Source organism: Tasmannia lanceolata, unplaced genomic scaffold (genome assembly GCF_043159265.1).
Source record: "Tasmannia lanceolata isolate RefF3 unplaced genomic scaffold, GAP_Taslan_0.1 ptg000016l, whole genome shotgun sequence".
NCBI lineage: Eukaryota > Viridiplantae > Streptophyta > Magnoliopsida > Canellales > Winteraceae > Tasmannia > Tasmannia lanceolata.
The window spans coordinates 4,668,674-4,690,595 of record NW_027518693.1 but is presented as its reverse complement, the minus strand read 5'-3'; the positions used below and the strand labels follow the sequence as shown (position 1 = coordinate 4,690,595).

The 21,922-nt window shown below is 38.4% G+C and overlaps 2 protein-coding genes and 1 pseudogene across 2 annotated transcripts; all 3 read right to left on the bottom strand.

The window, feature by feature from the left end:
* Window positions 1-5,080: 5,080 nt before the first annotated feature.
* LOC143849007 (cytochrome P450 monooxygenase 76AD131-like) lies at window positions 5,081-7,212 on the bottom strand. Its single transcript, XM_077358056.1, has 2 exons — window positions 6,236-7,212; window positions 5,081-5,873 (listed from the first exon to the last, which is right to left on the bottom strand). The coding sequence occupies exons 1-2, from the start codon at window positions 7,160-7,162 to the stop codon at window positions 5,217-5,219; spliced, it is 1,584 nt and encodes a 527-aa protein (XP_077214171.1). The 5' UTR covers window positions 7,163-7,212; the 3' UTR covers window positions 5,081-5,216.
* A 5,195-nt stretch (window positions 7,213-12,407) lies between these two features.
* On the bottom strand, window positions 12,408-14,411 carry LOC143848898 (cytochrome P450 monooxygenase 76AD131 pseudogene; annotated as a pseudogene).
* A 5,053-nt stretch (window positions 14,412-19,464) lies between these two features.
* On the bottom strand, window positions 19,465-21,568 carry LOC143848736 (cytochrome P450 monooxygenase 76AD131-like). Its single transcript, XM_077357752.1, has 2 exons — window positions 20,620-21,568; window positions 19,465-20,257 (listed from the first exon to the last, which is right to left on the bottom strand). The coding sequence occupies exons 1-2, from the start codon at window positions 21,544-21,546 to the stop codon at window positions 19,601-19,603; spliced, it is 1,584 nt and encodes a 527-aa protein (XP_077213867.1). The 5' UTR covers window positions 21,547-21,568; the 3' UTR covers window positions 19,465-19,600.
* Between the last annotated feature and the right edge of the window lie 354 nt (window positions 21,569-21,922).

The following is a 21,922-nucleotide window of genomic DNA, read 5'->3' as shown; positions in this document are numbered from 1 at the left end:
TTGAAGGTGATTGTACAAAAGAGCTTAGCCCCTATTTATATTGATCTCTATGGGGAGGTAAAAATGGAAAAATTATGACATGTGAATAGAGGTGTGCGAGTCGAGGTCCTCCATGTTATTACAAGGAAACATTTGTGTTTCATGTCTTTGAAAAATAAAACTTCTTTTCCCACGTACAAAGAACTTTTCACGCACAAATTGGAAGACTCCTTCCTCCAGTCTTTGTAATGTCGTGAAAATTAACTCAGTTTCAAGACTAAGGTGCACTTTGGATCACCTCGGGGGCAAAAAAGCACATTTGAGGCTTTGAGTATGATGGAATGCTGTTTCTAGAACATGACGTTATTTTTCTTCTATAAATTATAGTTTTTGACCATCCATTTGCAAGCTCTCCATCCAACGGTTAGGATCAGTCCATTTCAGACTATCTTCAACATGCCAAAGATGAACGGTGATATCAATTGGTCATCCTACCCTCGATTCTGGTGGTGTGCGAGTCAAGGTCCTCCATGTTATTCCAAGGCAACATTTGTTTATCATTTCTTTGAATAATTAATTTGTACGTTGAACAACAAAATTTCTGCTTTCACTAAGTAAATAAGACTTTTCATGGACAATGACTTTTTGAAGCTGAGGTAAACTCGGTTTTAAAGACTAAGGTGCACTTATGATGAGGCAAACAAAATAACAAATACATTTGAGCTCTTGGCAGAGCGTGTGTTATCTTGTATAAGAGAAGAGCGTCGTTATCAATACAAGGTGGTGCAGATTCAATTTCCCTTCTAACTTCTAAGAACGTTCTATTTAATTTAAATTTAATATATGGACAGCTAATAATGGAGAGTCGAAGCTGCCTTGCCTTGACGCTCACAGCCTAGGAAACTCTTAAACTATAGAGAAGTCTAACTGCCAAAATCAAAGATGGGTACCTTCTAGAAAGAGAAAATGTATCAATTTCCATCTAGGAGAAGAAAATGTGAATGCCTCTCTCTCTCTCTCTCTCTAATGACTTAGGGGCCGTTTGGATATGCGGATTTTAGAATCTAGGTTTTTAGTTTGAAAACAGTGTAAGAGAGGGTAAATGATCAAGCTGATGTATGCTGTCCACTCCTGACAGCGTTTCTTGAATTTTAAGTGAGAAATTCAGGTTTTAAAAAACCCGATTACGCAAGCATTATTAAGTAGTAACTATTCCACTAATTGTGTTTTTTACCCTTTGAATGTGATGGAATAATGCTTCTATAGAGTTTTGACCATCCTTTTGAAAGCTCTCGATCCAAAAGTAGAGCACTCAATGAATATGCATGATTTGTTTGTTATATAATGATAATCATGTAAGATATTTTTTCCTTTTTTTGATATCCTTGATTGTGTTGGGCTTTTTTCCTGCTTTAATATTTAGCAATTTAAGAAAACAGGGAGAAAGAAGATGAAGTAAATGCTTTCTCTTCAAATACCTGTGAACGTCATCTTCAAACGTCATCACCACCTACACTCTCTAGAGTCTTTCTAATTTAGGAAGTCTTTTAGTTTTTGTAGTTTGACTAAATCGATTGGAAAGAGATTTATTGAAATGGGTAGTTTAGCTAGAGGTTGTATCTATCTATCATACAAAGTAGTAGATATCTTATGAGTCTTTCTTTATTCAAAGTACTTACGTATTTAAACATTTACACGTGAATGGAAAAAAAAGAAAAATGGAGAACTTCCACTTTTCCCAAATTGTATTCATGTTATTTTTTATCAAAGAGTGCATATTCATGTTCTTGAAAGAGAGCTTTCAAGTTTTGCAATTTCTTTGGTGTGCCTATGGTTTTGTGCCTTCACAAGTATGCACGCACTACGTTTTACACACTTCTTCTTCTCTCTTGTTAAGTTTTACACACGCACTAAGTTCAGCTTGTTGGGGAACTGTCACGCCCCAAACCCCACCCTGGGCGTAGGACATGACAGCGCCATACACCTGCAAGACGAATCTCACAAATGTACAAGGCTACAAAGCAATAACAGAAAATAACCTGGCATTTCATAACTAAAATATCAAAGTAATGATTAATGCGGACCCATCAGAGTCAAATCAAATCTCATCTCTTCTCCAAAGAGTCAAACAAATAAATAATATTGTCTTTACATTTTATTCACGTACTCACTTTCTAATAAACTGAAATAAATAAACTAAATCTCTGAGTCCAAATCCAAAGCTAAGCGTCATGTTCCTCGTTATCTTCACGAGGGTCAAGACCTGAAAAATATTAAATAACCACAGTCGGCTGAAAAGCTCGGTACATAATAAAGCACTACTCTAAGCACAGTCTAGCATGTCAGGATTCAATAGGGTCAGAAACTCAAAGTCAAAACTGAGTTCAAAGGTCTTAACTGATTCATTAGGCATAAACAGTGATAAGTGCATGTCAAATATGGTTCTAAATTCTGAATCTTAGATCGGATCAAAGTCGGAGATTTCAGAGTTCATGTACAGAAGGTTCAGAATTCAAATACACTTCAGAGTCATCGGCATGGTTCAGAAAACATGTTATTGCTTATACACCGACAGTCCACGGTGTTCGAAATCAGTTCCTGAAGTTCAGATACAAGTCGACAGGGCCAGCATTTTATCCCACTAACGGGCCAGAAGTTTCAGTGTACTACCCCCACGATTGGTCCAGAGTTGCCAACTGTTTTACCCCCATATTGCAGGGTCCAGAAATTATCCAAGCCTCCATAGAAGTGTTCCAAATGTTCAAGGTTCATATTCAAATGGTTCAGAAAATTCAAAGTTCAAACAAATAGTTCACAGGTTCAGAGTTCAGAACAGATGTTCATAACAGTATTTCAGAACAGTTATTTAAACCTTCAGAAAAGTAACAGTAGGTGAAACAAATAGCATGATGGACTCAAAGCTAATTCAGAAGTTCAAAGTATCAGTACAGGTTTCCAAAGTCAATACTGAATCAAATGAGAATGGTTTATAATACCCAAAGTAGTACGTTATTACGTACCTCAAAGATGTTCGATTCATTTCTTAATTCGGACTATGATTCAATATCCTGATCTAAACAGAACATAAGTGACAAATAAGGGCCCCTTTGAATAAGTTATGAATTTTCGAAGTTTTGGAAAAATAAGTCGCTCCGGTCGTCCGAGAATTACGGACGTCCGAGGATCCGTCTGTCGCCAAACTTGGTACTCACGGACGTCCGCCATTTGTCCGGACGTCCGCCCCACGCGCGGATCCATATTTCTTCTGAACGCGATTTTCCACCGTTTTTTCACTAAAACGGCCATAACTCCTTTGTTTGGGGTTCAAAACGCGCGAGGTCGGATCCGATAGATTCGTATCGACGAGAGGAATCCATTAAATCTGATTTTACGCTCCCAATTACATAAGTATAATTTAAGAAAGAAATCACCAAAGATTCTTCGTCGAATCTCCAAATTTCTAGTTTCTGAATTCATATTCATATATATTGATTTTGAGTTCTTTGGAATCGTAAATCAACATCGGATCCAAGAAAACTCAAGATCAACCCAAATATTCTGATTTCTAATTCATATTAATCAAAGATCTTATTTCTTTTCTCTTTTCAAACCCTTGTTTTAGGATTTCTAACTATTCAAATCTTTCATAGATCATAGATCTTACCTGGACTCGCGGGTTCGACTCAAAAATCGCGATCTCCTCGGTCTTCTCCTTCTCTTTCTCTGATTTCTATCTCTGGGGCTTAATAAAACGTTTAGGGTTTGTTTAGCCACAAAAAGATGAATTTATAGGCTTTATTAGGAAGCCCTAATCTGACCTAATCATGAAAAGACAAAAACGCCCCTCTTTTCAAGAGGGGGACGAAAATTTAAGTGAGGGGTATTTTTGGGTATTTACAGGAACTAAATTTTTTTGAAAGTTTGGAAATATATATTTTTAGAGATAGCGAATTTTCGAAATATTTTGAGAGAGAGAGAGAGAGAGAGAGAGAGAGAGAGAGAGAGATGTTTTATTTTTAGTTTACTTTCTTTTTTCTTTTTCCTTTGTATTAGGTTTATTTTAACCTGGAAATCATTTGTGCATTGCTGTTAGAATTTTGTATGTTCAGTAGTGGATGTAAAACAAAGTATCCATGGTTATGGTGTAAAAACTGTCATTCTAAATAGGGAGTGGAGTTAGATGAATATATATGGGCAACTGATGTTGGAGCTACCATGTTTTTTATTTCTTATTTCCACGCTCCGAGGACTGCATCAACTTGTGATAGGTAATATTATTCATGGACTCAATTCTCATCCACGTTGGCGTGGGTTCATGTCATCTTTTCCTTAACAACTCGTCTGAGAAGATATTTCAATTCTTTGAATAGAACAAGGATTTTATTGCAAGATTAAGGAATGCAAAAACCAACGGCTTAAAGATATCTTAAAAGATTTGTCTTTCGCCATGAGAGATCAAAGGTCTTGAATCTTCCTATGGGAGTGATGACAAGAGAAATAGGCCAGATTTGTGATGGACAACAATATTCACGGACTCAATCACCATAGACATGGCGATGGGTCCATACCATACATGATCATTTTTTATAACTAAAACAGTGCTTGCCTTAAAAGACATCTCTATCAAACGACGTGACGAAATGAAATTATTGTTTGATATCTCTTTAACTCTTCCACATATAAGGTTATGAGAAATTATATGGTGCCCGAGCAACAAGTCCTGTGTGGGTGGTACGACAGAATACCACCCTTGATGTTTGATCCAACAGCAGCCTCTCAAATAGTAACACTACAAGAAATTGGGCCTTTAGGTGCGATATTTTTAGTGGGGCCCACACGAGACTTGATGGTCGGGCACCAAATAAAAACTCATTCTGGTTATTTAGATTTATCAATGAAATGAAAGAGAAACTAAAATAATAATTGGGAAACAGATATTCCTCTCTCTCTATCTCTCTCTCTCTCTCATGATTGTACAACAGATGATTGAGTGGAGACATAAATTTTATATAGATAATTACTAGTTAAACGATTAAATGCATGTGTCAAGTAAAATAATTAAATGATAACACGATTAGAAGGCGCATAAAATTTATTTGAAGGGAGAAGCTAAATGATTGTAGGACTTTTATTGATAATTAAAGAAATAAATTTATTTATTCAGATATACTACAATACAAGAGTACAAAAGGCATATATCCCCAAGACAACAATCACCCATTACTGGATTAATATCATCATGGTTCTTCTTTTAAGAGCAGATCGTAGAGTTTCGGGTTCGATAATCGTGGCGTGGGTATAGCAACGACGGGGTTTGCTATCTTTATCACCTGGCCAAACTTGTCCGCAAGATCGATCTTGGTTCCGGTCGGTAATTTCCAGTCGAACGAATGCAAGAGAGAACCCAATACGTATTTTAGAGACCTCTCAGCCAAAGAGATCCCTGGACAGATCCTCCTCCCTGACCCAAATGGAAAATAACGAAAATCATTGCCCCTATAATCCCATTTATTACCTGCAGTGGCACTACTCAAGAACCTCTCAGGAATGAACTCTGAGGGATTGTCCCACAGGGAAGGGTCTCTCTGTATCTCCCATAAGTTCACAAAGATGGCAGTGTTTTTTGGGATGGTGTATCCACCCACCACGCATGATTCAATTGCACTGTGAGGGATCAAGAAAACATTGGGAGGGTGCAAACGCAGTGCTTCTTTCACCACTGCTTCTAAATAATGCAATTCAGCACAATGGGAATCTTCTAGAATTTTATCCTTCCCCACTACTGATTCTAATTCCTCTTGAGCTTTCTTCATTATCTCGGGTTTGTGCATCATTTCAGCCATGGCCCACTCTAATGTGGTTGATGTTGTGTCGACCCCCCCAGCTACCATGTCCTGCACCCACAAATCAAATAAACACATGAGCCTTAATGTACGGTCATAAATTATATGAATGCCTAAGACGCAAAACCACTATTATTTTGCGTTTTGAGAATCGAATTTTAGTATAAAACCGATTCTTAGAAAAATCGGATGTTTGTTCCGAGGTGTAGAATCATTTTGTACTCTGATAAATTCTACATCACAACAGTCAGTTATTTGCTTGGGATGTAGAATCTATTTGAGTCCAAAATCGGTTCTAAAACTATCAAATTAAATGCACGATTTTGCCTTGAATCGGTTTTGGACTCAACACTGACTCTAAAATCCGAAACAAACGAGCCCTAAATATTCATAGATTAAGTATAGAAAATTACCAGCAACAAGGCCTTGATGTGTGTCATTGTCAATGGTGTTTTGGGGTCCTCTTTATTCTTGAGGTTCAAAAGGATATCGAGGAAATCCTTGTTTTGCTTCATGCTAATGTCGTGATTCGCCTCTCCTACCTCTGCATTCATTTTCATCCGTTGATCTAGGATAGATTCGAATATCCTATCGAACCATGACATGAGGTTCTTTGCTTTACGTTGGACGCCCTGTATATCAAATCTGGCTAGAAGAGGAAATAGATCAGAAATGTTGGGTTGTGTAATGAGCTCCCCGATTTCCAACATGATATGCCGAAACTCCGACGCCACACTAGTCTCTTCATTCCCCTTGAGTGTGCCACCCCATAGGGTGCTCGTCATGGTGTTGAAGATTGTTTGAGTTATCTTCTCACCAACATCAACCGGGGTTTCAATTTTGGCATACACTTCGCTCAAGGTCTGATGAACCCGTAGTCGTCTGTGGACTCGACCGGCGTCAAGGCTAGCAGTATTGAGAAGCTCTTGGATGCAAACCCTGCGGAGCATGCGCCATTCTGGACCATAGGGACTCAACACAATGTCAGACCCACCATAAGTGGCAGTAAGAAGTGCCGCAGCTTGCATGTCATGGTTGGCGAAGGTGGTGTCATGGTCTTTGAGGACCTCCTTCGCCATGGACGGGGAGCTTAATACAACACACAGCTTATTGCCGAGTCGGAGCTTGAAGATGGGGCCATAGATGGCAGATAATTTGGCATAATATCGATGGAGCTCGGGTTCGAGAAACGGAAGGTTACCGATCAATGGTAACCCACGTGGACCCGGAGGCAAAGGCGATGTGTTCCCCTTTATGGATTTCTTGATCATCCATGCGATCCAAGATATCGCAACGATCGCGATGGAGAAGATGAGGGCTTGTGAAGGGTCTGAAGTCATATTTTTTTCCTGTAAAGGGTAAAACGAGGAAATTGTTTGAAGAGCAAAGGGCATCCAATTGAAGGTGATTGTACAAAAGAGCTTAGCCCCTATTTATATTGATCTCTATGGGGAGGTAAAAATGGAAAAATTATGACATGTGAATAGAGGTGTGCGAGTCGAGGTCCTCCATGTTATTACAAGGAAACATTTGTGTTTCATGTCTTTGAAAAATAAAACTTCTTTTCCCACGTACAAAGAACTTTTCACGCACAAATTGGAAGACTCCTTCCTCCAGTCTTTGTAATGTCGTGAAAATTAACTCAGTTTCAAGACTAAGGTGCACTTTGGATCACCTCGGGGGCAAAAAAGCACATTTGAGGCTTTGAGTATGATGGAATGCTGTTTCTAGAACATGACGTTATTTTTCTTCTATAAATTATAGTTTTTGACCATCCATTTGCAAGCTCTCCATCCAACGGTTAGGATCAGTCCATTTCAGACTATCTTCAACATGCCAAAGATGATCGGTGATATCAATTGGTCATCCTACCCTCGATTCTGGTGGTGTGCGAGTCAAGGTCCTCCATGTTATTCCAAGGCAACATTTGTTTATCATTTCTTTGAATAATTAATTTGTACGTTGAACAACAAAATTTCTGCTTTCACTAAGTAAATAAGACTTTTCATGGACAATGACTTTTTGAAGCTGAGGTAAACTCGGTTTTAAAGACTAAGGTGCACTTATGATGAGGCAAACAAAATAACAAATACATTTGAGCTCTTGGCAGAGCGTGTGTTATCTTGTATAAGAGAAGAGCGTCGTTATCAATACAAGGTGGTGCAGATTCAATTTCCCTTCTAACTTCTAAGAACGTTCTATTTAATTTAAATTTAATATATGGACAGCTAATAATGGAGAGTCGAAGCTGCCTTGCCTTGACGCTCACAGCCTAGGAAACTCTTAAACTATAGAGAAGTCTAACTGCCAAAATCAAAGATGGGTACCTTCTAGAAAGAGAAAATGTATCAATTTCCATCTAGGAGAAGAAAATGTGAATGCCTCTCTCTCTCTCTCTCTAATGACTTAGGGGCCGTTTGGATATGCGGATTTTAGAATCTAGGTTTTTAGTTTGAAAACAGTGTAAGAGAGGGTAAATGATCAAGCTGATGTATGCTGTCCACTCCTGACAGCGTTTCTTGAATTTTAAGTGAGAAATTCAGGTTTTAAAAAACCCGATTACGCAAGCATTATTAAGTAGTAACTATTCCACTAATTGTGTTTTTTACCCTTTGAATGTGATGGAATAATGCTTCTATAGAGTTTTGACCATCCTTTTGCAAGCTCTCGATCCAAAAGTAGAGCACTCAATGAATATGCATGATTTGTTTGTTATATAATGATAATCATGTAAGATATTTTTTCCTTTTTTTGATATCCTTGATTGTGTTGGGCTTTTTTCCTGCTTTAATATTTAGCAATTTAAGAAAACAGGGAGAAAGAAGATGAAGTAAATACTTTCTCTTCAAATACCTGTGAACGTCATCTTCAAACGTCATCACCACCTACACTCTCTAGAGTCTTTCTAATTTAGGAAGTCTTTTAGTTTTTGTAGTTTGACTAAATCGATTGGAAAGAGATTTATTGAAATGGGTAGTTTAGCTAGAGGTTGTATCTATCTATCATACAAAGTAGTAGATATCTTATGAGTCTTTCTTTATTCAAAGTACTTACGTATTTAAACATTTACACGTGAATGGAAAAAAAAGAAAAATGGAGAACTTCCACTTTTCCCAAATTGTATTCATGTTATTTTTTATCAAAGAGTGCATATTCATGTTCTTGAAAGAGAGCTTTCAAGTTTTGCAATTTCTTTGGTGTGCCTATGGTTTTGTGCCTTCACAAGTATGCACGCACTACGTTTTACACACTTCTTCTTCTCTCTTGTTAAGTTTTACACACGCACTAAGTTCAGCTTGTTGGGGAACTGTCACGCCCCAAACCCCACCCTGGGCGTAGGACATGACAGCGCCATACACCTGCAAGACGAATCTCACAAATGTACAAGGCTACAAAGCAATAACAGAAAATAACCTGGCATTTCATAACTAAAATATCAAAGTAATGATTAATGCGGACCCATCAGAGTCAAATCAAATCTCATCTCTTCTCCAAAGAGTCAAACAAATAAATAATATTGTCTTTACATTTTATTCACGTACTCACTTTCTAATAAACTGAAATAAATAAACTAAATCTCTGAGTCCAAATCCAAAGCTAAGCGTCATGTTCCTCGTTATCTTCACGAGGGTCAAGACCTGAAAAATATTAAATAACCACAGTCGGCTGAAAAGCTCGGTACATAATAAAGCACTACTCTAAGCACAGTCTAGCATGTCAGGATTCAATAGGGTCAGAAACTCAAAGTCAAAACTGAGTTCAAAGGTCTTAACTGATTCATTAGGCATAAACAGTGATAAGTGCATGTCAAATATGGTTCTAAATTCTGAATCTTAGATCGGATCAAAGTCGGAGATTTCAGAGTTCATGTACAGAAGGTTCAGAATTCAAATACACTTCAGAGTCATCGGCATGGTTCAGAAAACATGTTATTGCTTATACACCGACAGTCCACGGTGTTCGAAATCAGTTCCTGAAGTTCAGATACAAGTCGACAGGGCCAGCATTTTATCCCACTAACGGGCCAGAAGTTTCAGTGTACTACCCCCACGATTGGTCCAGAGTTGCCAACTGTTTTACCCCCATATTGCAGGGTCCAGAAATTATCCAAGCCTCCATAGAAGTGTTCCAAATGTTCAAGGTTCATATTCAAATGGTTCAGAAAATTCAAAGTTCAAACAAATAGTTCACAGGTTCAGAGTTCAGAACAGATGTTCATAACAGTATTTCAGAACAGTTATTTAAACCTTCAGAAAAGTAACAGTAGGTGAAACAAATAGCATGATGGACTCAAAGCTAATTCAGAAGTTCAAAGTATCAGTACAGGTTTCCAAAGTCAATACTGAATCAAATGAGAATGGTTTATAATACCCAAAGTAGTACGTTATTACGTACCTCAAAGATGTTCGATTCATTTCTTAATTCGGACTATGATTCAATATCCTGATCTAAACAGAACATAAGTGACAAATAAGGGCCCATTTGAATAAGTTATGAATTTTCGAAGTTTTGGAAAAATAAGTCGCTCCGGTCGTCCGAGAATTACGGACGTCCGAGGATCCGTCTGTCGCCAAACTTGGTACTCACGGACGTCCGCCATTTGTCCGGACGTCCGCCCCACGCGCGGATCCATATTTCTTCTGAACGCGATTTTCCACCGTTTTTTCACTAAAACGGCCATAACTCCTTTGTTTGGGGTTCAAAATGCGCGAGGTCGGATCCGATAGATTCGTATCGACGAGAGGAATCCATTAAATCTGATTTTACGCTCCCAATTACATAAGTATAATTTAAGAAAGAAATCACCAAAGATTCTTCGTCGAATCTCCAAATTTCTAGTTTCTGAATTCATATTCATATATATTGATTTTGAGTTCTTTGGAATCGTAAATCAACATCGGATCCAAGAAAACTCAAGATCAACCCAAATATTCTTATTTCTAATTCATATTAATCAAAGATCTTATTTCTTTTCTCTTTTCAAACCCTTGTTTAGGATTTCTAACTATCCAAATCTTTCATAGATCATAGATCTTACCTGGACTCGCGGGTTCGACTCAAAAATCGCTATCTCCTCGGTCTTCTCCTTCTCTTTCTCTGATTTCTATCTCTGGGGCTTAATAAAACGTTTAGGGTTTGTTTAGCCACAAAAAGATGAATTTATAGGCTTTATTAGGAATCCCTAATCTGACCTAATCATGAAAAGACAAAAACGCTCCTCTTTTCAAGAGGGGGACGAAAATTTAAGTGAGGTGTATTTTTGGGTATTTACAGGAACTAAATTTTTTTGAAAGTTTGGAAATATATATTTTTAGAGATAGCGAATTTTCGAAATATTTTGACAGAGAGAGAGATGTTTTATTTTTAGTTTACTTTCTTTTTTCTTTTTCCTTTGTATTAGGTTTATTTTAACCTGGAAATCATTTGTGCATTGCTGTTAGAATTTTGTATGTTCAGTAGTGGATGTAAAACAAAGTATCCATGGTTATGGTGTAAAAACTGTCATTCTAAATAGGGAGTGGAGTTAGATGAATATATATGGGCAACTGATGTTGGAGCTACCATGTTTTTTATTTCTTATTTCCACGCTCCGAGGACTGCATCAACTTGTGATAGGTAATATTATTCATGGACTCAATTCTCATCCACGTTGGCGTGGGTTCATGTCATCTTTTCCTTAACAACTCGTCTGAGAAGATATTTCAATTCTTTGAATAGAACAAGGATTTTATTGCAAGATTAAGGAATGCAAAAACCAACGGCTTAAAGATATCTTAAAAGATTTGTCTTTCGCCATGAGAGATCAAAGGTCTTGAATCTTCCTATGGGAGTGATGACAAGAGAAATAGGCCAGATTTGTGATGGACAACAATATTCACGGACTCAATCACCATAGACATGGCGATGGGTCCATACCATACATGATCATTTTTTATAACTAAAACAGTGCTTGCCTTAAAAGACATCTCTATCAAACGACGTGACGAAATGAAATTATTGTTTGATATCTCTTTAACTCTTCCACATATAAGGTTATGAGAAATTATATGGTGCCCGAGCAACAAGTCCTGTGTGGGTGGTACGACAGAATACCACCCTTGATGTTTGATCCAATAGCAGCCTCTCAAATAGTAACACTACAAGAAATTGGGCCTTTAGGTGCGATATTTTTAGTGGGGCCCACACGAGACTTGATGGTCGGGCACCAAATAAAAACTCATTCTGGTTATTTAGATTTATCAATGAAATGAAAGAGAAACTAAAATAATAATTGGGAAACAGATATTCCTCTCTCTCTATCTCTCTCTCTCTCTCATGATTGTACAACAGATGATTGAGTGGAGACATAAATTTTATATAGATAATTACTAGTTAAACGATTAAATGCATGTGTCAAGTAAAATAATTAAATGATAACACGATTAGAAGGCGCATAAAATTTATTTGAAGGGAGAAGCTAAATGATTGTAGGACTTTTATTGATAATTAAAGAAATAAATTTATTTATTCAGATATACTACAATACAAGAGTACAAAAGGCATATATCCCCAAGACAACAATCACCCATTACTGGATTAATATCATCATGGTTCTTCTTTTAAGAGCAGATCGTAGAGTTTCGGGTTCGATAATCGTGGCGTGGGTATAGCAACGACGGGGTTTGCTATCTTTATCACCTGGCCAAACTTGTCCGCAAGATCGATCTTGGTTCCGGTCGGTAATTTCCAGTCGAACGAATGCAAGAGAGAACCCAATACGTATTTTAGAGACCTCTCAGCCAAAGAGATCACTGGACAGATCCTCCTCCCTGACCCAAATGGAAAATAACGAAAATCATTGCCCCTATAATCCCATTTATTACCTGCAGTGGCACTACTCAAGAACCTCTCAGGAATGAACTCTGAGGGATTGTCCCACAGGGAAGGGTCTCTCTGTATCTCCCATAAGTTCACAAAGATGGCAGTGTTTTTTGGGATGGTGTATCCACCCACCACGCATGATTCAATTGCACTGTGAGGGATCAAGAAAACATTGGGAGGGTGCAAACGCAGTGCTTCTTTCACCACTGCTTCTAAATAATGCAATTCAGCACAATGGGAATCTTCTAGAATTTTATCCTTCCCCACTACTGATTCTAATTCCTCTTGAGCTTTCTTCATTATCTCGGGTTTGTGCATCATTTCAGCCATGGCCCACTCTAATGTGGTTGATGTTGTGTCGACCCCCCCAGCTACCATGTCCTGCACCCACAAATCAAATAAACACATGAGCCTTAATGTACGGTCATAAATTATATGAATGCCTAAGACGCAAAACCACTATTATTTTGCGTTTTGAGAATCGAATTTTAGTATAAAACCGATTCTTAGAAAAATCGGATGTTTGTTCCGAGGTGTAGAATCATTTTGTACTCTGATAAATTCTACATCACAACAGTCAGTTATTTGCTTGGGATGTAGAATCTATTTGAGTCCAAAATCGGTTCTAAAACTATCAAATTAAATGCACGATTTTGCCTTGAATCGGTTTTGGACTCAACACTGATTCTAAAATCCGAAACAAACGAGCCCTAAATATTCATAGATTAAGTATAGAAAATTACCAGCAACAAGGCCTTGATGTGTGTCATTGTCAATGGTGTTTTGGGGTCCTGTTTATTCTTGAGGTTCAAAAGGATATCGAGGAAATCCTTGTTTTGCTTCATGCTAATGTCGTGATTCGCCTCTCCTACCTCTGCATTCATTTTCATCCGTTGATCTAGGATAGATTCGAATATCCTATCGAACCATGACATGAGGTTCTTTGCTTTACGTTGGACGCCCTGTATATCAAATCTGGCTAGAAGAGGAAATAGATCAGAAATGTTGGGTTGTGTAATGAGCTCCCCGATTTCCAACATGATATGCCGAAACTCCGACGCCACACTAGTCTCTTCATTCCCCTTGAGTGTGCCACCCCATAGGGTGCTCGTCATGGTGTTGAAGATTGTTTGAGTTATCTTCTCACCAACATCAACCGGGGTTTCAATTTTGGCATACACTTCGCTCAAGGTCTGATGAACCCGTAGTCGTCTGTGGACTCGACCGGCGTCAAGGCTAGCAGTATTGAGAAGCTCTTGGATGCAAACCCTGCGGAGCATGCGCCATTCTGGACCATAGGGACTCAACACAATGTCGGACCCACCATAAGTGGCAGTAAGAAGTGCCGCAGCTTGCATGTCATGGTTGGCGAAGGTGGTGTCATGGTCTTTGAGGACCTCCTTCGCCATGGACGGGGAGCTTAATACAACACACAGCTTATTGCCGAGTCGGAGCTTGAAGATGGGGCCATAGATGGCAGATAATTTGGCATAATATCGATGGAGCTCGGGTTCGAGAAACGGAAGGTTACCGATCAATGGTAACCCACGTGGACCCGGAGGCAAAGGCGATGTGTTCCCCTTTATGGATTTCTTGATCATCCATGCGATCCAAGATATCGCAACGATCGCGATGGAGAAGATGAGGGCTTGTGAAGGGTCTGAAGTCATATTTTTTTCCTGTAAAGGGTAAAACGAGGAAATTGTTTGAAGAGCAAAGGGCATCCAATTGAAGGTGATTGTACAAAAGAGCTTAGCCCCTATTTATATTGATCTCTATGGGGAGGTAAAAATGGAAAAATTATGACATGTGAATAGAGGTGTGCGAGTCGAGGTCCTCCATGTTATTACAAGGAAACATTTGTGTTTCATGTCTTTGAAAAATAAAACTTCTTTTCCCACGTACAAAGAACTTTTCACGCACAAATTGGAAGACTCCTTCCTCCAGTCTTTGTAATGTCGTGAAAATTAACTCAGTTTCAAGACTAAGGTGCACTTTGGATCACCTCGGGGGCAAAAAAGCACATTTGAGGCTTTGAGTATGATGGAATGCTGTTTCTAGAACATGACGTTATTTTTCTTCTATAAATTATAGTTTTTGACCATCCATTTGCAAGCTCTCCATCCAACGGTTAGGATCAGTCCATTTCAGACTATCTTCAACATGCCAAAGATGAACGGTGATATCAATTGGTCATCCTACCCTCGATTCTGGTGGTGTGCGAGTCAAGGTCCTCCATGTTATTCCAAGGCAACATTTGTTTATCATTTCTTTGAATAATTAATTTGTACGTTGAACAACAAAATTTCTGCTTTCACTAAGTAAATAAGACTTTTCATGGACAATGACTTTTTGAAGCTGAGGTAAACTCGGTTTTAAAGACTAAGGTGCACTTATGATGAGGCAAACAAAATAACAAATACATTTGAGCTCTTGGCAGAGCGTGTGTTATCTTGTATAAGAGAAGAGCGTCGTTATCAATACAAGGTGGTGCAGATTCAATTTCCCTTCTAACTTCTAAGAACGTTCTATTTAATTTAAATTTAATATATGGACAGCTAATAATGGAGAGTCGAAGCTGCCTTGCTTTGACGCTCACAGCCTAGGAAACTCTTAAACTATAGAGAAGTCTAACTGCCAAAATCAAAGATGGGTACCTTCTAGAAAGAGAAAATGTATCAATTTCCATCTAGGAGAAGAAAATGTGAATGCCTCTCTCTCTCTCTCTCTAATGACTTAGGGGCCGTTTGGATATGCGGATTTTAGAATCTAGGTTTTTAGTTTGAAAACAGTGTAAGAGAGGGTAAATGATCAAGCTGATGTATGCTGTCCACTCCTGACAGCGTTTCTTGAATTTTAAGTGAGAAATTCAGGTTTTAAAAAACCCGATTACGCAAGCATTATTAAGTAGTAACTATTCCACTAATTGTGTTTTTTACCCTTTGAATGTGATGGAATAATGCTTCTATAGAGTTTTGACCATCCTTTTGCAAGCTCTCGATCCAAAAGTAGAGCACTCAATGAATATGCATGATTTGTTTGTTATATAATGATAATCATGTAAGATATTTTTTCCTTTTTTTGATATCCTTGATTGTGTTGGGCTTTTTTCCTGCTTTAATATTTAGCAATTTAAGAAAACAGGGAGAAAGAAGATGAAGTAAATACTTTCTCTTCAAATACCTGTGAACGTCATCTTCAAACGTCATCACCACCTACACTCTCTAGAGTCTTTCTAATTTAGGAAGTCTTTTAGTTTTTGTAGTTTGACTAAATCGATTGGAAAGAGATTTATTGAAATGGGTAGTTTAGCTAGAGGTTGTATCTATCTATCATACAAAGTAGTAGATATCTTATGAGTCTTTCTTTATTCAAAGTACTTACGTATTTAAACATTTACACGTGAATGGAAAAAAAAGAAAAATGGAGAACTTCCACTTTTCCCAAATTGTATTCATGTTATTTTTTATCAAAGAGTGCATATTCATGTTCTTGAAAGAGAGCTTTCAAGTTTTGCAATTTCTTTGGTGTGCCTATGGTTTTGTGCCTTCACAAGTATGCACGCACTACGTTTTACACACTTCTTCTTCTCTCTTGTTAAGTTTTACACACGCACTAAGCTCAGCTTGTTGGGGAACTGTCACGCCCCAAACCCCACCCTGGGCGTAGGACATGACAGCGCCATACACCTGCAAGACGAATCTCACAAATGTACAAGGCTACAAAGCAATAACAGAAAATAACCTGGCATTTCATAACTAAAATATCAAAGTAATGATTAATGCGGACCCATCAGAGTCAAATCAAATCTCATCTCTTCTCCAAAGAGTCAAACAAATAAATAATATTGTCTTTACATTTTATTCACGTACTCACTTTCTAATAAACTGAAATAAATAAACTAAATCTCTGAGTCCAAATCCAAAGCTAAGCGTCATGTTCCTCGTTATCTTCACGAGGGTCAAGACCTGAAAAATATTAAATAACCACAGTCGGCTGAAAAGCTCGGTACATAATAAAGCACTACTCTAAGCACAGTCTAGCATGTCAGGATTCAATAGGGTCAGAAACTCAAAGTCAAAACTGAGTTCAAAGGTCTTAACTGATTCATTAGGCATAAACAGTGATAAGTGCATGTCAAATATGGTTCTAAATTCTGAATCTTAGATCGGATCAAAGTCGGAGATTTCAGAGTTCATGTACAGAAGGTTCAGAATTCAAATACACTTCAGAGTCATCGGCATGGTTCAGAAAACATGTTATTGCTTATACACCGACAGTCCACGGTGTTCGGAATCAGTTCCTGAAGTTCAGATACAAGTCGACAGGGCCAGCATTTTATCCCACTAACGGGCCAGAAGTTTCAGTGTACTACCCCCACGATTGGTCCAGAGTTGCCAAATGTTTTACCCCCATATTGCAGGGTCCAGAAATTATCCAAGCCTCCATAGAAGTGTTCCAAATGTTCAAGGTTCATATTCAAATGGTTCAGAAAATTCAAAGTTCAAACAAATAGTTCACAGGTTCAGAGTTCAGAACAGATGTTCATAACAGTATTTCAGAACAGTTATTTAAAACCTTCAGAAAAGTAACAGTAGGTGAAACAAATAGCATGATGGACTCAAAGCTAATTCAGAAGTTCAAAGTATCAGTACAGGTTTCCAAAGTCAATACTGATTCAAATGAGAATGGTTTATAATACCCAAAGTAGTACGTTATTACGTACCTCAAAGATGTTCGATTCATTTCTTAATTCGGACTATGATTCAATATCCTGATCTAAACAGAACATAAGTGACAAATAAGGGCCCATTTGAATAAGTTATGAATTTTCGAAGTTTTGGAAAAATAAGTCGCTCCGGTCGTCCGAGAATTACGGACGTCCGAGGATCCGTCTGTCGCCAAACTTGGTACTCACGGACGTCCGCCATTTGTCCGGACGTCCGCCCCACGCGCGGATCCATATTTCTTCTGAATGCGATTTTCCACCGTTTTTTCACTAAAACGGCCATAACTCCTTTGTTTGGGGTTCAAAACGCGCGAGGTCGGATCCGATAGATTCGTATCGACGAGAGGAATCCATTAAATCTGATTTTACGCTCCGAATTCCATAAGTATAATTTAAGAAAGAAATCACCAAAGATTCTTCGTCGAATCTCCAAAGTTCTAGTTTCTGAATTCATATTCATATATATTGATTTTGAGTTCTTTGGAATCGTAAATCAACATCGGATCCAAGAAAACTCAAGATCAACCCAAATATTCTTATTTCTAATTCATATTAATCAAAGATCTTATTTCTTTTCTCTTTTCAAACCCTTGTTTTAGGATTTCTAACTATCCAAATCTTTCATAGATCATAGATCTTACCTGGACTCGCGGGTTCGACTCAAAAATCGCGATCTCCTCGGTCTTCTCCTTCTCTTTCTCTGATTTCTATCTCTGGGGCTTAATAAAACGTTTAGGGTTTGTTTAGCCACAAAAAGATGAATTTATAGGCTTTATTAGGAAGCCCTAATCTGACCTAAACATGAAAAGACAAAAACGCCCCTCTTTTCAAGAGGGGGACGAAAATTTAAGTGAGGGGTATTTTTGGGTATTTACAGGAACTAAATTTTTTTGAAAGTTTGGAAATATATATTTTTAGAGATAGCGAATTTTCCAAATATTTTGAGAGAGAGAGAGAGAGGGAGATGTTTTATTTTTAGTTTACTTTCTTTTTTCTCTTTCCTTTGTATTAGGTTTATTTTAACCTGGAAATCATTTGTGCATTGCTGTTAGAATTTTGTATGTTCAGTAGTGGATGTAAAACAAAGTATCCATGGTTATGGTGTAAAAACTGTCATTCTAAATAGGGAGTGGAGTTAGATGAATATATATGGGCAACTGATGTTGGAACTACCATGTTTTTTATTTCTTATTTCCACGCTCCGAGGACTGCATCAACTTGTGATAGGTAATATTATTCATGGACTCAATTCTCATCCACGTTGGCGTGGGTTCATGTCATCTTTTCCTTAACAACTCGTCTGAGAAGATATTTCAATTCTTTGAATAGAACAAGGATTTTATTGCAAGATTAAGGAATGCAAAAACCAACGGCTTAAAGATATCTTAAAAGATTTGTCTTTCGCCATGAGAGATCAAAGGTCTTGAATCTTCCTATGGGAGTGATGACAAGAGAAATAGGCCAGATTTGTGATGGACAACAATATTCACGGACTCAATCACCATAGACATGGCGATGGGTCCATACCATACATGATCATTTTTTATAACTAAAACAGTGCTTGCCTTAAAAGACATCTCTATCAAACGACGTGACGAAATGAAATTATTGTTTGATATCTCTTTAACTCTTCCACATATAAGGTTATGAGAAATTATATGGTGCCCGAGCAACAAGTCCTGTGTGGGTGGTACGACAGAATACCACCCTTGATGTTTGATCCAACAGCAGCCTCTCAAATAGTAACACTACAAGAAATTGGGCCTTTAGGTGCGATATTTTTAGTGGGGCCCACACGAGACTTGATGGTCGGGCACCAAATAAAAACTCATTCTGGTTATTTAGATTTATCAATGAAATGAAAGAGAAACTAAAATAATAATTGGGAAACAGATATTCCTCTCTCTCTCTCTCTCTCATGATTGTACAACAGATGATTGAGTGGAGACATAAATTTTATATAGATAATTACTAGTTAAATGATTAAATGCATGTGTCAAGTAAAATAATTAAATGATAACACGATTAGAAGGCGCATAAAATTTATTTGAAGGGAGAAGCTAAATGATTGTAGGACTTTTATTGATAATTAAAGAAATAAATTTATTTATTCAGATATACTACAATACAAGAGTACAAAAGGCATATATCCCCAAGACAACAATCACCCATTACTGGATTAATATCATCATGGTTCTTCTTTTAAGAGCAGATCGTAGAGTTTCGGGTTCGATAATCGTGGCGTGGGTATAGCAACGACGGGGTTTGCTATCTTTATCACCTGGCCAAACTTGTCCGCAAGATCGATCTTGGTTCCGGTCGGTAATTTCCAGTCGAACGAATGCAAGAGAGAACCCAATACATATTTTAGAGACCTCTCAGCCAAAGAGATCCCTGGACAGATCCTCCTCCCTGACCCAAATGGAAAATAACGAAAATCATTGCCCCTATAATCCCATTTATTACCTGCAGTGGCACTACTCAAGAACCTCTCAGGAATGAACTCTGAGGGATTGTCCCACAGGGAAGGGTCTCTCTGTATCTCCCATAAGTTCACAAAGATGGCAGTGTTTTTTGGGATGGTGTATCCACCCACCACGCATGATTCAATTGCACTGTGAGGGATCAAGAAAACATTGGGAGGGTGCAAACGTAGTGCTTCTTTCACCACTGCTTCTAAATAATGCAATTCAGCACAATGGGAATCTTCAAGAATTTTATCCTTCCCCACTACTGATTCTAATTCCTCTTGAGCTTTCTTCATTATCTCGGGTTTGTGCATCATTTCAGCCATGGCCCACTCTAATGTGGTTGATGTTGTGTCGACCCCCCCAGCTACCATGTCCTGCACCCACAAATCAAATAAACACATGAGCCTTAATGTACGGTCATAAATTATATGAATGCCTAAGACGCAAAACCACTATTATTTTGCGTTTTGAGAATCGAATTTTAGTATAAAACCGATTCTTAGAAAAATCGGATGTTTGTTCCGAGGTGTAGAATCATTTTGTACTCTGATAAATTCTACATCACAACAGTCAGTTATTTGCTTGGGATGTAGAATCTATTTGAGTCCAAAATCGGTTCTAAAACTATCAAATTAAATGCACGATTTTGCCTTGAATCGGTTTTGGACTCAACACTGATTCTAAAATCCGAAACAAACGAGCCCTAAATATTCATAGATTAAGTATAGAAAATTACCAGCAACAAGGCCTTGATGTGTGTCATTGTCAATGGTGTTTTGGGGTCCTGTTTATTCTTGAGGTTCAAAAGGATATCGAGGAAATCCTTGTTTTGCTTCATGCTAATGTCGTGATTCGCCTCTCCTACCTCTGCATTCATTTTCATCCGTTGATCTAGGATAGATTCGAATATCCTATCGAACCATGACATGAGGTTCTTTGCTTTACGTTGGACGCCCTGTATATCAAATCTGGCTAGAAGAGGAAATAGATCAGAAATGTTGGGTTGTGTAATGAGCTCCCCGATTTCCAACATGATATGCCGAAACTCCGACGCCACACTAGTCTCTTCATTCCCCTTGAGTGTGCCACCCCATAGGGTGCTCGTCATGGTGTTGAAGATTGTTTGAGTTATCTTCTCACCAACATCAACCGGGGTTTCAATTTTGGCATACACTTCGCTCAAGGTCTGATGAACCCGTAGTCGTCTGTGGACTCGACCGGCGTCAAGGCTAGCAGTATTGAGAAGCTCTTGGATGCAAACCCTGCGGAGCATGCGCCATTCTGGACCATAGGGACTCAACACAATGTCGGACCCACCATAAGTGGCAGTAAGAAGTGCCGCAGCTTGCATGTCATGGTTGGCGAAGGTGGTGTCATGGTCTTTGAGGACCTCCTTCGCCATGGACGGGGAGCTTAATACAACACACAGCTTATTGCCGAGTCGGAGCTTGAAGATGGGGCCATAGATGGCAGATAATTTGGCATAATATCGATGGAGCTCGGGTTCGAGAAACGGAAGGTTACCGATCAATGGTAACCCACGTGGACCCGGAGGCAAAGGCGATGTGTTTCCCTTTATGGATTTCTTGATCATCCATGCGATCCAAGATATCGCAACGATCGCGATGGAGAAGATGAGGGCTTGTGAAGGGTCTGAAGTCATATTTTTTTCCTGTAAAGGGTAAAACGAGGAAATTGTTTGAAGAGCAAAGGGCATCCAATTGAAGGTGATTGTACAAAAGAGCTTAGCCCCTATTTATATTGATCTCTATGGGGAGGTAAAAATGGAAAAATTATGACATGTGAATAGAGGTGTGCGAGTCGAGGTCCTCCATGTTATTACAAGGAAACATTTGTGTTTCATGTCTTTGAAAAATAAAACTTCTTTTCCCACGTACAAAGAACTTTTCACGCACAAATTGGAAGACTCCTTCCTCCAGTCTTTGTAATGTCGTGAAAATTAACTCAGTTTCAAGACTAAGGTGCACTTTGGATCACCTCGGGGGCAAAAAAGCACATTTGAGGCTTTGAGTATGATG

Excerpts from the sequence above, each read along its gene's own strand:
- LOC143849007 (XM_077358056.1), bottom strand. The coding sequence starts at position 7,162 with ATGACTTCAGACCCTTCACAAGCCCTCATCTTCTCCATCGCGATCGTT. Across the intron at positions 5,874-6,235 it reads ACATCAAGGCCTTGTTGCTG|GACATGGTAGCTGGGGGGGT; the intron begins GTAATTTTCTAT and ends TTGTGGGTGCAG.
- LOC143848736 (XM_077357752.1), bottom strand. The coding sequence starts at position 21,546 with ATGACTTCAGACCCTTCACAAGCCCTCATCTTCTCCATCGCGATCGTT. Across the intron at positions 20,258-20,619 it reads ACATCAAGGCCTTGTTGCTG|GACATGGTAGCTGGGGGGGT; the intron begins GTAATTTTCTAT and ends TTGTGGGTGCAG.